At 46.7% G+C, this 16,242-nt stretch overlaps 1 protein-coding gene across 2 annotated transcripts in view; it reads left to right on the top strand.

Annotated features, from left to right (window-relative positions):
* The window catches only part of IL1RAP (interleukin 1 receptor accessory protein), a 48,806-nt gene extending 33,296 nt beyond the window's left edge, over positions 1-15,510 (top strand). Inside the window, exons 7-11 of one of the 2 annotated variants that reach the window (XM_065640374.1) lie at positions 688-817; positions 1,778-1,926; positions 4,732-4,881; positions 5,594-5,737; positions 14,786-15,510. In XM_065640374.1, coding sequence (XP_065496446.1) covers positions 688-817; positions 1,778-1,926; positions 4,732-4,881; positions 5,594-5,737; positions 14,786-15,510 — 1,298 coding nt within the window. Of the gene's footprint in view, positions 1-687; positions 818-1,777; positions 1,927-4,731; positions 4,882-5,593; positions 5,738-8,447; positions 11,799-14,785 lie in introns of those variants that run through there. The other variant, XM_065640375.1, reaches the window with a different exon arrangement.
* The last annotated feature ends 732 nt before the right edge of the window (positions 15,511-16,242 follow it).

The raw sequence follows: 16,242 nt of genomic DNA, 5'->3' as shown, positions 1-16,242 counted from the left end.
TGATTACTTCCTAATTAATGACAGCTCTCCAGCATTGTGGGATGGAGTACCACACCCCTTCCCCCACCCCATCTGTTTAGGCTGATGGCTCTTTGAAGCAATGCCCTATATTGAATGGATCATGTCCCATTACATTGCTGTAATAAATGTGGTGCCGATGATGATGATTAGCAGTAGAGTTTTCACTTTAAAGCACAGCTTTTTTGGCTCAGAAAGTCAAACTTCTTCCATAGCCACTCTATAAGATAAAAACACAGGCTGATCACAAAGATGTTCACATTCCTAAGCCTAACCTTGAGGGGAAACTAAATGCCTGAACAAGTGTTCCCACACAAAAGTGCTTTTGTGGAGCTGGCTCCTTCGCTTTATGGCATCTATGCCTTGTGCAGTGGGGATGATAAACACAGGGAAGTGGCTGGCATGGAGCATCTCCCTTTGGGTGGGTCACTTGGTGCAGTCAAGGAATTTTTGACATATTTGAGAAGGCAGGATTTTTTTTTATTTTTTCTGTCATAAATCAACATGTCTGGGGTGCTAAACTGTTACCAGATGTCTGAAGATGGATGCTGGCCTCATTCCCTCCTGAAGGGAGGCAGAGCTCAGGCTGGTAAGATCACTGGAAAGCACAAAAGCCAGGGTGATGCTGTTCCTGCTTTGCAATACCTCGCTATGGTCCTTTCTTCCCAGGAGAGGACCTTGTTCTGCCCTGTGAGGTCTTCTTCACCTTCCTGAAGGACTCCCGGACTGAGGTGTGGTGGACCATAGATGGGAAAAGCACAGATGACATCATGGACCCCAAGATAAAAGTCACGCAAAGGTAACATACTAATGTGAACCTTCATTTGTATCTAACCCTCTCTTGGGTCCTGCAGAGGGGTGTGAGCACAGACATGCGACTCCCATTTTCTCTTGCAAGGGAGTGTGGAGTCCCCTGTGTCCCTGTTAATCGGAAACTCCTGTGTCTGCACCGTGTCGTGTTGAGCACCAGGAGCTCCAGGGAGGAGGCCTCCAGACCTCGACAGCGTCTTGTCTTACGGAGGTTTTTGAGGGAGCTTTGTTTACCAGTTCACATTGTCACTTGTTTAGGTTCTGGCAGTGGCATCGACAGCTGGTGCTCTTGTCGGACTTCTAAACCGGGGGCAGACACAGTTTTATTTAGAGAAATGTTCCCAAATAGCGTAAGTGGTAAAAATGTTTAAAAAAACAGAGGCTGAAAACAAACCCATAATATGATATATAGTATTGATTAGCAGGAATAGACATTCAGTTAGAAGAAACCCAAATGAGGTTCAGAGTCCCATTTGCTGGGTGTCAAGGGCAGTCGCTACCCCAATCAGTTTGCAAACCTATGTAGAAAAAGGAAATACTATTATCCTCATCTTGCAGATGATCAATTCAGGCAGAGAGAGACAAAGTGACTCATCCAGGATTGCCCAGAGAATGCGACGTGGCCTCTGAAGTCTGAGTTCCTGAGATCTTGTTGCTTCGTAGGCAAAAACTTTCTTTATCTGTAAAATGCAATGTGACACAGCTGCAATATGAGAAAATTATGAGTGGCAAAATAAATACTAAGAAAAAAACAGATAAAGGAACAGCTGCAGCTGTATTAAAATCTGAAGTCTTATCGATTTATAAAAATATCAACTTAGGTGGTTTTTTGAGTGGGTTTTTTTTTTTTTTTTAGAGAGTCGGGTTATATCAGGGAAAGGACTATTTGTCACTAAGAACCTGCTGCATGTTGTTTCACATACGTAATGCTCTAGTTTTTCTTTTACAGTGAAATTACTAGAGCTTTTGAAGACAAAACTATCATAAGGACTCTAACAGTTTCAAAAGCCACACCAGAGGACTTGAAACGGAATTATACTTGCTATGCCAGAAATGCCAGAGGCGAGGACCATAGCCAGGCCGTAGTACACATGAAAGGTAAAAGACTTGCAGAGCATGAGTGTGAGATGAGGTTTGCTTAAAGATGGCTGTCGGTCCTGCCTTTAGCCTTGCCCTGAAAAACAGTACAGCAACAAATAATTCCATCAGGCCTTTTTCCCCAGCACACACTGTTCTCTCCACACCACTGTGTTATTGCTGTCATACTGCACCACTACTTGGAGACAAGGAACAAAGGACATGAGTCACATATATCCTACCATGGTAAAGTGCCTGAGGAGAGAAATGGGTGGATAGACCTCTTGTTCTCATCCCATCTGTGTACCACAATTGAAGCAGACCTGAGGGGACAGGCTGCTTGAAATGATTTCAGGTTACTCAATTGTGTGACGGTTTTGCGTGATGCAGCAGCTACCGGTTGTCATTCTCCAGAAGGCAGACTGATCTCGCTGACATTGCTCAAGGAGTGAGACAGTCTAACCACAACTCTCAGTGGTTTTACTCCTTGCTCTCATGATGCTCCAGTCTAGATACAGCCGCATCAGCATGGATGGTATGGACTGATCCAGCTCTGAGTGTGGGTTTTTTCCTACATCTTTCTTGCATCAAAGATCTTGCTCGCGTTCTCAGATCCACCTCTCAGTAATAAGAACTGAGCCTTCGCTATAAGTGTGTGATGTTTCCTGATTGCGGCGGATATTTCTCTTGTCAACCTCATCTAGAGCTTCAATACCTGCTTGCTGTAGGTCAGACCTTCCCTCTCCCATGAGGGATGCTGTGGAGGGATGGTTAGATAGTAGGGGCTATGTGAATTTAATACAGTTAGCAGAACAAGAGTTAGATAAGCAGCGAACCCAGCTCATGTGAGCCACAAGCAAGACACTGACCTGGCAAAATTATAAGGACCTTGACATTTAATGTGTAACAAACAAAAGCCTTGCTGTTAGAAGTTCGTTGGGAAAAACAATGTAGAAACGAAACGAATCTAAGGGTGGAGCTGGCAGTTAAGTTGTAACCAATAATGAGCTTGCGTTTTGTAATATGCATAAGCCAATTACTGATTATACTGAATATCTGTTGCTAGACGAATTAAGTTAATGTAATCCCTAGACTTTAGCCAATCAGGTTATGACTAGTAGGCATAATTATTGGAACATGTATAAAAGTGAACTGCTCTGTAATAAAGCTGAAGTTTGCTGATACTTATATTAAGTGTTTGCGTCTTCCCTCGCTGCGACAAATGCGACAGGATGCTTTGTGTAGCTCATGCCAGACACGTCCTTCCTCCCACTCTGCCCTTTTAACATGGGAAGGATCACAGAGTTCTTTCCTGGACGAGCTCTTTCTCTTCTTTCTTTGTACTTATCCTCCTTCCTTTTTAGTCCCATTCCATTGAGACAAACCTTTTCTAGATCACTGGGAAGGATCGATAGACCAAACACACAACTGACAAAGGCTGGAACCATCTGCCAGTGTGTTCATCCTACATACATAATTCTTCAGGGATGGTGATGTTTGTACATGTAGCAGAAGCAAATCTAAAATCTTCAGATTATTTCTCTTTACAGCAGTACCTAAATGCTGGTTTTTAGTGGACTGATCTGTACTATCCTCTCTCTCCCTCCCTCATCGGCTCTTGGACAGTTGAGTGGGTTTGCTCAGAGCAGATCTGGTTACTCATCACCCCTCTTTCGTGCTCTCTTCCAGAGCAAAATCCAAGAACCTTCCGCAACCACTGCTGGCAGAACAGCCTTAAACTAAGCTCACTGCAGACCATCCCACTGTGCATAGGAACATGAAATATGCCAGAACCTAACCCCTCAGCACTTATCTTCCAGTTTTTAGCAAGTATCTATATATGTTGGCTCCAACTCTTTCATTACATTAGGTTATATACATTTCCTGCTTTTTCTGGATGATTTCCCTCTCCTTCTCATGTACTTCTGCTGCTCATTACCTAATGAAAGTTGTTAAATTCTTTCAGTTTTCTTTTTTTGTAATTCAGTTTCTAGTAAAATCTTGGAATTTGATGATATTTCTACTCACTGTTGTTCTTTCATCGTGCAGTTTGCCAGTGTGCATGTCAGCTGCTACCTGAATTGCCATGAAAACAGAGTTGCCCAGGGATACAGTTAGAAGAGTTATTTTCTGTCCTTAATAAAAAAAAGCAGCAGTGGTGCGACAGACACTGTACAAATTGGAGGGGGATGAGGCTGTGGTGTTCTGGCTTGATGTCCATAGGTTGTTCTATTTGTTTGCGAGCATTTCAGCTTTTCTCTAAGGAACTGAGATTCTTCTTTCCTGGCAGAAAACAATGAGGCCATGGCCATTTATATCCTTGCTGTCAGTCTGGGGCAAACCACAAGAACTGTGTGTGTTTGGGGAGGGAAAATGGTGGCCATTGCCTTTATTTTGCAGCAGGTGAGCTTTGGTTGGCTCTCCTAGAAGTAAATGCTGTTGTGTTGCCCCAAGAGTTTACATATACTGCTGAGAAGGTCACATTCATGAGCTGACTTTGGACTGTGCAAGTGGTTTCCATCAACGGGTTATTCTACCATCTGGCTGCTCCCAGGGTCTTGCTCAGAGACAGAAGTCCAACCTGTGCTTTGAGTTGCTCTGCCAGCCCAACCAGACCTAGTAACCCAGAATGGGGACTCCAGGGTGGCCAGCCATCATGTGTCCTGCCAGAAAAGCCTTGGTTTGGCCACCCTCCTCTGAAGGGCCAGCTTGGCTCTTGGCTGTTCCTCTATGGTGTTTGGCTGCATGTGACACAAGCTTGTTTCTGCTTAGCTGAAGGCTCAAGCTGTTTGGTAAACCAGATCTCCTCTTTCTTTTCGAACCCAGTTGCAGCACCGAAGTACACCGTGGAGCTGGCCTGTGGACTGGGGGCAACTGTCCTGCTCGTTGTGGTGCTGATAGTCGTCTATCATGCTTATTGGCTTGAAATGGTCCTCTTCTATCGGGCTCATTTTGGAACAGATGAAACCATCCTAGGTAAGGAGTTAAAGGGCTTATATTTATTTTAACCTGCTACAGGCCAGACCCTTCATGGGCAAGATAAGTCATCAAGTTTCAGTAAGTCCCTGGTTTCTCTAGTGACTCTATGTAAGGATTTACAAATCCAGGGCGATTTGCTTTAACATGTGGGAAGGCATCCAAAAGGATGGATATGGAAGTCACTCTTTTGTCCTCAGTTCTTTCACAGCTTCCGTGTTACTGGGAGTTCATCTCTTGGGACTCTGAGCTGAGATTTCTTCCTCTGTAGTATGAGGAGGGTGTTCAAGCCCTCACAGTTTGTGGTGTGAACCTGCCAAGGGACTGCGGTCGCTCTCGGAAGGTGTAGGCAGGGTGCAAGTTGCTGTCTGGTGGGACCGCTCATGTGGATAGACAGCAATGAGAGGACGCAATGTCAGAGATGTCAAAAGACAAAGGGACACTGGACAGAATGGGTTGACCATCTTGCTGTGATCTCATGCTTTCAGAGACCCAGCAGTGTCTCAGTACCTTCATGTTCAGGCTGAGTAGTCAAAGAGGCAGCACTTCTGTCTTGTAACTATATAAATCGATGTGTCTCAACCTGCGATGCCTGGGTTCAAAGCAAGCTTTCATATCTGCTTTTCCCGGGAAGCAAGTCGAGGGCTCAGCATGTGCAGTATCACAAGTGTCTCTTCTGCCATTTGTGTTTCTCTGTGCTCCCAATGCTCAGACGGGAAGGAGTACGATGTGTACGTATCCTACGCACGCAACGCGGAGGAGGAGGAATTTGTGCTGCTGACACTGCGGGGAGTCTTGGAGAACGAGTTTGGGTACAAGCTGTGTATCTTCGACAGAGACAGCCTCCCTGGGGGAAGTGAGTATTTCACAGAGGGCTGCGTTCCATGTGCAACCTCTCTTTATTGTTCTTTGAGGTACTGATAATTGATAGGAACTGACCTATCCAGATTAACTTTATCCTTTGGTTTTTTTCCCCATTTGCACAAACACATTCTTGTTGGTATCTTCTAATGTTTTTGCTTCATGTGACAATGTTGCAGATGCTCTAGGCCACCAAAAAGGCTGCAGTGGGCAAGTGGTGGTTGTTGGTCATTTGAGTTGCTCCCCACAGCAGTGATGTGCAGGAGTGATTGATGTATCGACATGAGGGAACTGGACCACTGACCTTCATGCAAACCCTCTGAGCTGCCTTAAGAAAGGGGATAAAGTCAAGGCTAGAAAGAAAAGAGGCAGGGAGAGTGTGATCCTGGACCAGACTGGTAGTTCACAGCGAGGGTAATTATGAGTGTCTGTAAAAACCAGGAGTGTCTGCTGCAGGGAGGTGTGGAGAGCACCGTGCCAACATTACTGAGAAGATCACATGCCCTCCCAGAAGGCCTCCCACTCACCCTCATTAATTGTAGTGTCTGTGTCTAACATGGCATACAATTAAGTTGCTATGATTAAGAGTACTTTGTTGCAGGTAGCGAGGCTCTTCATTAAAATGTAACTTTTTTTTTTTTCTGTTTCATGCTAAAACATACAAGGTTCTGGCCACAGTGTGTGCTGGAGGGATGCAGGGAATCACTAAGAATGGAAGCTTGTGAAACTCTCCAGATATGCATACGGTCACACAGGTGCCACAGCAAGGGCACAAATCTAGCCAACACTCCTGTGTCCTGGGGGTGAGTGGGCTGTGTGATCCCTGATGCCTACTAAAAGTTCAAAGCCTGAACTTTTGCCAGTGCAGACCACCCCACTTTGAATTCACGGGCTTTGGGTCAGGACGCCATTGATGACAGAACCTGGGCTGATAAAGTCCATTGGTGTCTCTTTGGGTAGGACAAGAGGGACTGTTGGAGTCGCAGTCCAGCTGCGTGACAGAGGGAGCGGAATCAGTCTGGGATCTTCTGTCTATCTCCTAGATAATTGCTAGGACACAGCACATGTAAGTTTGAGGGCAAATAAATACATGTGCCTCGGGGGACAGAGCTACAGCTGCAGTCCTGGTGCTGTTCCTTCTAGGGAGAGCCTGGATGACATGGCAGGGCACCCTCCAGCCTCTCTTTGCTTGATGCCAGCACCAGGCTCGTAGGAGGTTTGCTGTGAGCTTTTCTTACCAGTTGTTCCTCAAGACATACATCTCCCTCCTGTTCTCTCTGCTGCTTCTTGCCATCCTTCCCCTTTCCCTTTGGAGGGTCTCATTTTCCTTCCAGCACAGCTCTCCTGGGTTCCCTGCCCTTCACCCGTCCCCACTCGCCGTGGCCATCACTGCCAGCCTCAACACAGCACCAGCCTTCCAGAGCACTGCCTGGGTGGCTTGTCATCGCACAGCCCTTTGCAACACTTCTGGGGCTTCCTCATTGCTTCTTAGCTTGGGATTTGACTAATGTCCTTCTTGGGGAAGCACAGCAGGGTAGGGAACAGCTTTTGGCAGCTGGTGTCATGCCTCCAGAGTGTGCATCTGTGTCACAGGTAGAGAGTTATGTTGTCCTTGATGAAGAAACAATGAGAGATGGATTATCCTCCGAGTTTGCTGACAGGAACTAATGAAATGTGCTTGACAGCTAAATGAAGTTTCCTATCAGCGTTACTTTATTCTCCATTGTATTTTCTGACCAGTCAAGAGTGTTGCCTTGTCAATGAAGTGTGGGAGATCCTGCAGCAGAGAGTGCAAGCGCTGGGATTCACACTTACAAGGAATTTTCACATTAATTACAGAAAGGTACCTAAGGACAGTCTACCTGCAGATGTTAGAAAATTAAAGAGGATCCACAGTCGCTATGACATGTCTCTAGCTCAAAGGGTGTCACTTTTGGGACACTTCATTAAAAGTCCTCAGAGCAGTTTACTTGTCATTTCTGGAAACACTCAAATCTGCTTTCGTTGATGACATCAACAGGAATAGCTGGATGAGTAACGGGGGTTGGGATGGTAGTATTTCCAAAGCAAATTAACCCATGAGGATGCTCAGGGAGGGTGTAGATACTTATTGTGTGTTCTTGATGTGGGGAAACTGAGGCAAGAGGAGTGAAGGGATTACCCAGAGTCATTCTGGACATCTGCCAGAGGAGGATGTAAGTGTAGGCATTCAGATTTCCCAGCGCCTCTTCAGGCTGAGTCTTTTCCTTGAGGTTATGTGTTGTCCAGCTGGCAATTTTCCTGCTTAGCTCCAGAGCACCTCTTTTTTCACTCTCACCAGAAGGAAGCTAAATCGGAGCCTATCAGAGCATCCCTCTTGGCTACCTGGCATCCTCACGGCATTGGGTGGTGTCATTGCCATGTGGTACAGTGCCTTTTAGATATAGGTACCTCAGGCATCTCTGTGTTGCATGGGAGGATGAAACATCCGTAGGCAGCCTGGGGCTGTGAGTAGAAGATGTCATTGTATGGGGCAGTGGGTACCAGCTGTGGTGTAGGAGGCCCTGCGTGGAATCGCTTGCAGGGTTGGGAAGCACCAGTATGGTCTCTAGAGAGGGCCTCCAAGAGATTTTATTGTCCTTTTCAAGAGACACGTGGTATCATGGCAGCAGCTCACCAATACGTTCTTGGCCATCACTAACTGCCTCAATATTTCTTTCTCCCAGTTGTCACAGACGAAACCCTGAGCTTCATCCAGAAAAGCCAACGTCTGCTTGTTGTCCTGAGCCCCAACTACGTCTTGCAGGGGACACAAGCCCTGCTGGAGCTCAAGGCTGGTCTAGAGAATATGGCCTCCAAGGGCAACATCAAAGTCATTCTAGTGCAGTACAAAGCCATCAAGAAGAGCAAAGTGAAGGAGCTGAAGCAGGCCAAAGCGGCCTTGACTGTCATTAAATGGAAAGGCGAGAAATCCAAGTTCCCAAACGGCAGATTCTGGAAGCAGCTGCGGGTGGAAATGCCAGTGAAAAAAAATAGCAGGAGTTTGAGCCTTGATGGGCTCATACATATGCCTGAAAAATGCTTAACACCAAAACAAAACAAACCCCCAAAATCCACAAGTTAGGCCAGGGAGTGGGAAGGAACTCAGGGTTTTTGCCACGAAGGACTGTGTCCCAGGCATTTCAGAGGACAGTCATGCCTCCCTGCAGCTTTTCTACTGCCCTGGCAGTAGAGAGACCAAAGATGCATACACCTCCTCTCTGCAAATGCATGTCCTTGTCATCAACCGCACAAGCCCTGGGTTCGGAGTCTAAATCTGGGCTATCCTGGTGGGATGCAGCCAGCACCTTGTGATAGCGTGGTGTCTGTATAGGCCAGTACCCCTAATTCCCATGGGACCTTTGTTAGCATCTGGGACAGAGCTCCTTTCCTCTCCTAAATGGATTCACTCCTTCCTGGTTGTTGGTCCCTGTCTCAGAGGCTGTGGAACAGTTTGAAAGGTGGCTCCAGTATAGAGCCTTTCATACCTGTCCCAGCTATGTAGTCCCGATCACTGTGGGATCCCAGGTTTCTGCTTCAGTGGGGGTAGCATAGACTCTTGAGGCTTCTCATCTTTGCTCCCCACATTTCTGTAGAATCAAGTACATTCTGGTAGTTTGGCAATGTGAAATGGCTGTTACTTGTATTGTAGCATTTCTACTAATAAGTGGTCAGTCTCTGGGACTCTGCAGTCTCCCAAGTACCCCAGAACCTTCAGGGCTGTAATGCTCATAATCCAGGGGAAATCTCTCATTAGTACAGGCCATGGAGCGTGTTTGAGAGATGTTTCTTTGTAAAGCAAACTCAGGGACTTCACAAGCACTGCAAGGAACCGCAATTTACTACTGAACCTGCCTACTTTTTCTGTGCTGCTGGCTGGGGGAAAGCACCATGCAAGGTGCTGCTGCGGCCTCTGGAATGACACTGGGTATATGTCCAGCTCCCCAGGTGACCCTACAAACTTATTTGAACTTATTAAAAACTACTAGCTCTGTCCAGCTGGGTAAGACTATGAAGAAAAGCCGAGAGAGTTGGGGTAGTTCAGCCTGGCAAAGAAAAGGCTCTGGAGAGACCTTATTGTGAACTTTCAATATTTAAAGAGGGCTTATAAGAAAGATGGGGACAGACTTTTTAATAGGTCCTGTTGTGATAGGACAAGGGGTAATTCAGGGCTCAGGTTTAAACTAGCCTTGGCTTTGCAAAGCAAGTCTCCACCCATCCTGTTTCCAGCCCAGACCTGCAGAACAGAGGTTATGTCTCAGCTTCTGCAACCTTTGCACAAAATGGAAATTAAAAAAACACTGAGCACCAGTCCTTGCTTTCATGGAGGCAGCAGGCATAGGAGAGGACCTGGTGAATTAACCCCCTGCAGACAGGCTTTTCAGACCGAGGAAGGGGGTGTCCATTCCCTTGTAGGACAGACCAAAGCACAGCGGGGCTCTGGCATTGACTAGTACTGTTGTTCACAATGTTTTCACATAAAATTACAAGCTCTGGAGGTGTCTCCATACTCCTGTAGCTCCCAATGCAAGGGCCTGCCCCCTTCATTGTGGAATTTAGTATTACGCACACTAAGTGCATGCTTTTTTTTTGTTGATAATGGTTGCTCCTGAGTCACCTCTGACGCATGCTTTCGCTCTATTAGTGTCCAGTGGGTAAAGCATAGCCATTCATAATGGCATTAAAAAGGCACTACAATTTGGAATCTCTGCACTGTTCCTCCAGCTGAGCCAAAAGGTTCAAGGGCATCCCAGTAAACAGCCCAGCTTTAAAGGTGTGGGGCTGAATCCTGGCATCAGCAAAGCCTCTTGCTCTTAGCATCATGTGATTAATAACATTATTCGATGGCAGTGGGGAGCCACAGCTACCCATGCTGTTGGATGGGTACTGTACAAACGTGGAACAAAAAAAGCTGCTTTCTCACCACCTTCTTAATCCTTCTACCCCAAGTAAGCTGTGCTCTAAGCCAGTAAAATTGCAGGCAGCTTTTCTGAAGGCAGAGAAGCTCCTCATCTGCTCAGAAGTGCTTAAAAGCTTTGCTGTTACGAGGTTTTCTGCTGTGGCTGTCTGTGGAAGAGCAGAGCTGCTTCCATTACTCCAGAAAGCTTCATTTGTATGAGATAGTACCCAAAACCATGTTCAGCTTTGTGAAGCCATCACAGCTGTGTCATTTTGCCCAGCTTCACCTTTTTGTTTGTGTTTTCAGCATTCCTGTAATCAGCTGCCAGATCTGCAGGCAGAGGGAAGGCCCTGAGGCCAAAGCAGAATTGTGTTAGACTCCAATTTAATTTTTAAAAAATTGACTCAAAAATATGCATAAATTCAATTAGCATCCCAGACCTCACCACATCACATCTCACTTCTGGCTGAGGTACCAAGAGAATTTCTGCTGATGCTTTAGTTAGCCTGGTTATTTTAGGAAGTTAAATCCACCTTATTTATTTTGCTGATTTTATTCAAAGAGTTTTCCAGATAAACAATGGACCAGGACCTTCTCTGGCATACATTGCAGTGGCCATTGGTGCCATTGCGACCTCAGAACAGGATTGCTGAGAGACAACAGCAGAGCACCCAAAAAAGGTGTGATGATTTGAAGGGGGCCCAAGAGGTCCAGAGAGAGCAATGTGGAAGGAATAGTGCTGGAGTGGGCTCTGCTCCCCTGGGAGCTTTACCACTGGCTTTGCTGGGAGCTGTCAGGCCAGGGGTAAACCCCAGTCCCAGCTGTAACGCAGATCTGCAAAGCAGTTCAAATACACCTGCCATTTCATCCTATGCTACATGTGGTTTCCATCGTGGGATTCTGTCACAGCATCTGTCCAGTTCAGTTGATTCATTTGGGTTTCTGTGCTCTAACCTAACATTTATCAATATGCAGCTCATACGAAGTTCCTCATTGTTATTTCATGGGGAAACAGCGTGGCACAAATTGGAAAAAACATCTTCCCTCCCTGTGCCATTTGATGTTGTACAGCTGTTCCAGAATTTTCCCTTCTCTTTTCTGTATGTTTTTTTTGCCTTTGTGTTATTTGGTCTGTGAAGTGTCAGTATTATTTTATTTTGCTGTTCAATAAAACATTTTCACTTTTGCATTTCAGTCCTTGTGCATTTCTCATAAGTATCATTTTCCTCCCGATTATGTCTGCAAAGGGCTGTTAAAGAAAGATGCCTGTGTGTATTCCAAGTATCAAGATCATCTGGGGACACCTTCTTAGAGGGGGGCATTTTCCTGGTTGCTTCATGGTGTGCCTGCAGAGATCCTGAGACACCACCGCTGCTGCCAGGGCCATGCAGGCAGAAGCACAGTGACACACAACATTCAGGTGTCGCCCAGGAGTGGACACGCACACATGGAGAGTCTCTGACCTGAAGAGTACTCACTCGGTAATCACAAGATAGAAAGATGGGAAGGAAACACCATCTCTGCGTGAGAGACCAAGCCAGGGTGTTTAACAGAAATCTTGGAAATCTGCCATAACCACAGAAATGAAACTCACTCTTAAGCTGCTTTGCTCATCACCCTCCAGGTAGTTCGGTAGAAAAGGTTCATTCAGCTTCATATTTTCTCATCCAAGCCACTTTCTTGGCTTTTTCCCTTGTTTGCACGCTAGCAGGTAAGTAGAGAGAGAGCCTAGCACTTCCACAACAGGAGCAAAATGGATTATTGTGCCAATCTATGGATTTGTGCTCTATGGGGTATGAGTATGGGATCTATGACCCCACAGCTTTTATTGATCTGGGACAAATGTGTGGCTCTTCTACTCCTTGTGACATTTCTGGGGTGCATTAGGGGAGACACAACCAACAAAAATACGCGGTGTCCTTTGTAACCATTTAGTAAAGGTGGAATTTTATAGTATAAAGCTCTCAAGAGTATCAAATTTCCAGCTCTGTTGGTACCCAAACCCCTGCAGCATTCTTGCTGCCTGTCCCATCCTGTGCCATTGGTATCACTGGGAGGAACCATCCTGTCTGCACACTGTGAAATGGCCAGTCAGGATTTTGTAAACTGAACATCCCAAGGTATCCTGCTCAGTCAAGTCTAAATGCATCCCATTCTCACAAATAAAATCTATTTTTGGGAATTTGAGCATTTTCCTTGCCAAAAAAATACTGAGTCTCAAAAAGCGTTGCAAATTCAAGATTGATAAAAGAAAACCATCACTGTCAGCTCAATCAAAACATTTTGTTTTGGCAGTGTTGGAATCCTTCACATTAATTGAACCTTTGCTTTTTGAGCAGGCAGGTAGAATAGGTGACCTCCCAGGGGCTGCTCCTGCCTACGTTTTGCTGTGGTTCTACAATTCCAGTTTCAAAAAGAAAGACCTTTCAAACCAGCAAAGGAGCTTTTTCTTTCAGAAAGTGTTGAAGCTTGACTGATTTCAAAATAGATCTCAACCAGTTATAGAAAGATTTGAATGAGGACTGGGCTCAGTAAATTGAGAGATTGCTGCCAATTCTTTGTGCCTTTGAAATAGGGTGGTAAGAACGTTTCACAGCATTAAGTGACAATTCGGATAGAACTGACTTTATAATCTACTTGCCGTTTCAATGAATCAGTGTTTTCCTGTGTGTGTCAGGGAAGAAAATCCCCCCAAACCTTGTACACAAGATAAAAATACTCCAAATACTTTTAAATTCCAATATTATGTTAATGAGCCAAACAGTGCTTTACTTTCTCCATTAGGATATTATTGTTCAATCATTTTTCGTATTCCAAGTTCTTGGTCCCAAAATAACCTGGTGACAATGAGTTTTACAGCTAGTCATATATCTTTGAAAAAAAGGTATTGCTCTGGACAATATTGAAATAAGATGCATCCAGGTGCAATATGGTGCAGCTTCTACTGTGAGATAAGGAAAGAGGCAGCCAAGTGCTAGAAGAGTAAGAGGCATTGCCATTGCAGGGAAGGAGAGGTATTTTTATTTATATAAAAGACTAGTGTTTCACTGACAGGGAGGGAGGGGAGTCTCCAGACTGAGGAATCATGGCTTTAGCAGTGTGAAGGGTGATGGAAGCAGCAGGTAGCTCTTGTCCTCAGAACAGCTCTTTGCAAGACATTCCTACGTGGTTTTTCTCTCTGTGCAAGAGCTCTTACTCTAGTGTTCCCTGTCCTGCTTGAACACCACCTTGTCCTCAGGTCCATCTCAGGCACCAGCACTCAGTAAGTGGGTGGGTTTTAAAGTTTTTACAGTTCTGTTAATCAGCTTGGGTTAATTTGCTAAGTGCCATGGCCCTATTAATTCTCATCCTTTCCACTGCTCACCCATTAGCCATGACACCTTCAATATGCTTACTGCATCCCAAGCCATAGATAGAATTCCAAGGACATCCTTCAGGTTTGCTGCTTTTCAATACTCATAATAAAAGAGATGCTGCCCTTGCCTGGCACCATTCCAGCTCAGCATCTTGCTGAGCTTTACAAACTGCAATTAATCCAAATAAATGCTTTGAAGGACAGTATTTTCACCTCCCATCACAGCTAGAGGAATGGATGGAGATGTTTAAGGCTGAATTTTTTGCTTTCTAAGTTTGGAGGCTTCCTTTTCCACATGAGAGAGCATGAGAGAGAGGGAGGTGGGTCTCAACCTTGACAGTGCAAGCTGTGCCACAATTACATGCTTGCTTCACTTTGTTCCCCTCTGTGTAAAGGGCTGTCAGAGCTATAGGCAGGTGGTTCCCAAACAAGACCTGCCCTTTATCAGACACCTGCACTTCCCTGGGCAGCAGTGATGCCGTGCAGGGCAGAAGTCAGAGTATGGTCCTGGCTTATCCTACCATCCTGTCTTCTCGTTCACCACTTCAGCCTTCTCAAAACCCCACTGCAAAGCTAAAATGCTGCTGCTGCTTCTGCAGTCCCTGCCGGCAGGAGTGTGGGAAAGTCAAAAGTCACTGACTGGGCTTCTGCCAGGTTTCTCTCTGTGGGATGGGGGGATCTGTGCAGGTGTGCCACCAGCTTCCTTCAGCTTTTCTCTCCCTGCTCCCTCTCCCTTGCACACCCCAATTTCTCTGCCCTTGCACTCTTAGATACCACTGAAGCCGTGTTTGACTTCATCCAGAGGAGCCGCAGGATGATTGTGGTCCTGAGTCCTGATTACTTGACAGAGAAGAGCATCAGCCTCCTGGAGTTCAAGCTGGGCATCATGTGCCAGAACGCCATCGCCACCAAGCTCATCGTGGTGGAGTACAGGCCACTGCAGTGCACCCACCCCAGCATCCTCCAGCTGAAGGAGTCTGTCTCCTTCGTCACCTGGAAGGGGGAGAAATCCAAGCGCTCTGGCTCCCAGTTCTGGAAGGCGCTGCGGCTTGCCCTGCCGTTGCGCAGCCTGAGCGCCGGCGCCGGCTGGAACGAGAGCTGCTCCTCCCAGTCGGACATCAGCTTGGACACTGTCCAGAGGAGAAGGAGCCGGTTGAAAGGGCAACCTGACCCACGGGGCACCATGACAGGGACTCTCGTTCCTGGAGGAATAGCCCCAGCCCCTGAGTCAATGGCCAAACACCGAGCCAAGCACTTCTTGACATGCCGGTGTTGTGGGACCTATTGCAATGGTGGCAGCAGACTCAAGCGCAAGCATCGGGCTGCGGCTGAGCCCAAGTGGGACACTCATCTCTGCAAGCCAGGCTCAGCCAGGCCCACGGCACAGGGGGTTCAGGGCAGAAGTCGACCTGACCCCCCGCCGGTACAGGGTCCCGCTCTCGCCCTCTGCCATTACAGTGACCTGTCGAACAACAACGACTTCTACGTACTCTAGCCAAGAGGCTGAGGGCATCGCAGGTGCTGTGCCTGCAAAAGAAACTCACTGCAGCCCCAGCTAGGATGTTTTAATGATACTGCAGGCTGACGTGGTGTCGTTACCATCAGTCTCATGCCAGCACAGAGGACTGCAGCAATATCACCGGTGCTGGTGATGTGAGCCACTGACCTGCAGCTGCACACAGAGCAGCGGCTGGGGGCTGCACGCCCGGCTCCTTCTACTTAATTTAAATTGCAAAGTGGAGCTGAAAATGTGTTTCTCTGGCGTTGATTTTCCCCAGCTGTGGTCGTGTTTGCCGCAGGGCTGCTGCTGGGATTGGATGCAGGAGGACAGCTTGGGGTCAGGATGGAGGGATGGGGAAGAAGCTGTGCTCCTGGTGGTAACTTCTGGAGAAGGGGGAGCAAGGCTGCATTTTGCAAAGGATAAGACTTTGCAAACGAGGGCAACGGGAGCCCCAGCCAGTGCAGGAATACACCAAGCAGTATTGTGCATTATCCACTGTGGTTTAAAAGAACTTGGGTCAAAAATTTTAAGACAAGTCCCATCTCTCTAAATAAAACTGATTTCTTTAACCTGCTGTTGTTGAAAGTGCCGTGGGAACTGGTAAACGCTGGAGCCTTGTTCAGCAGCTGGTGCCTGGGAGGGTGGTTTGCCCAAGCTCGCCCATTCTGAGTGCTGCCAGTGGGCTCCTGGGCTCAGTCCCTCTCCTGGCTTTCCTGTATGATGAAT

The sequence above is a fragment of the Caloenas nicobarica genome, chromosome 8 (genome assembly GCF_036013445.1).
Source record: "Caloenas nicobarica isolate bCalNic1 chromosome 8, bCalNic1.hap1, whole genome shotgun sequence".
Classification (NCBI taxonomy): domain Eukaryota; kingdom Metazoa; phylum Chordata; class Aves; order Columbiformes; family Columbidae; genus Caloenas; species Caloenas nicobarica.
This window is presented reverse-complemented; position numbering and strand designations above follow the sequence as displayed.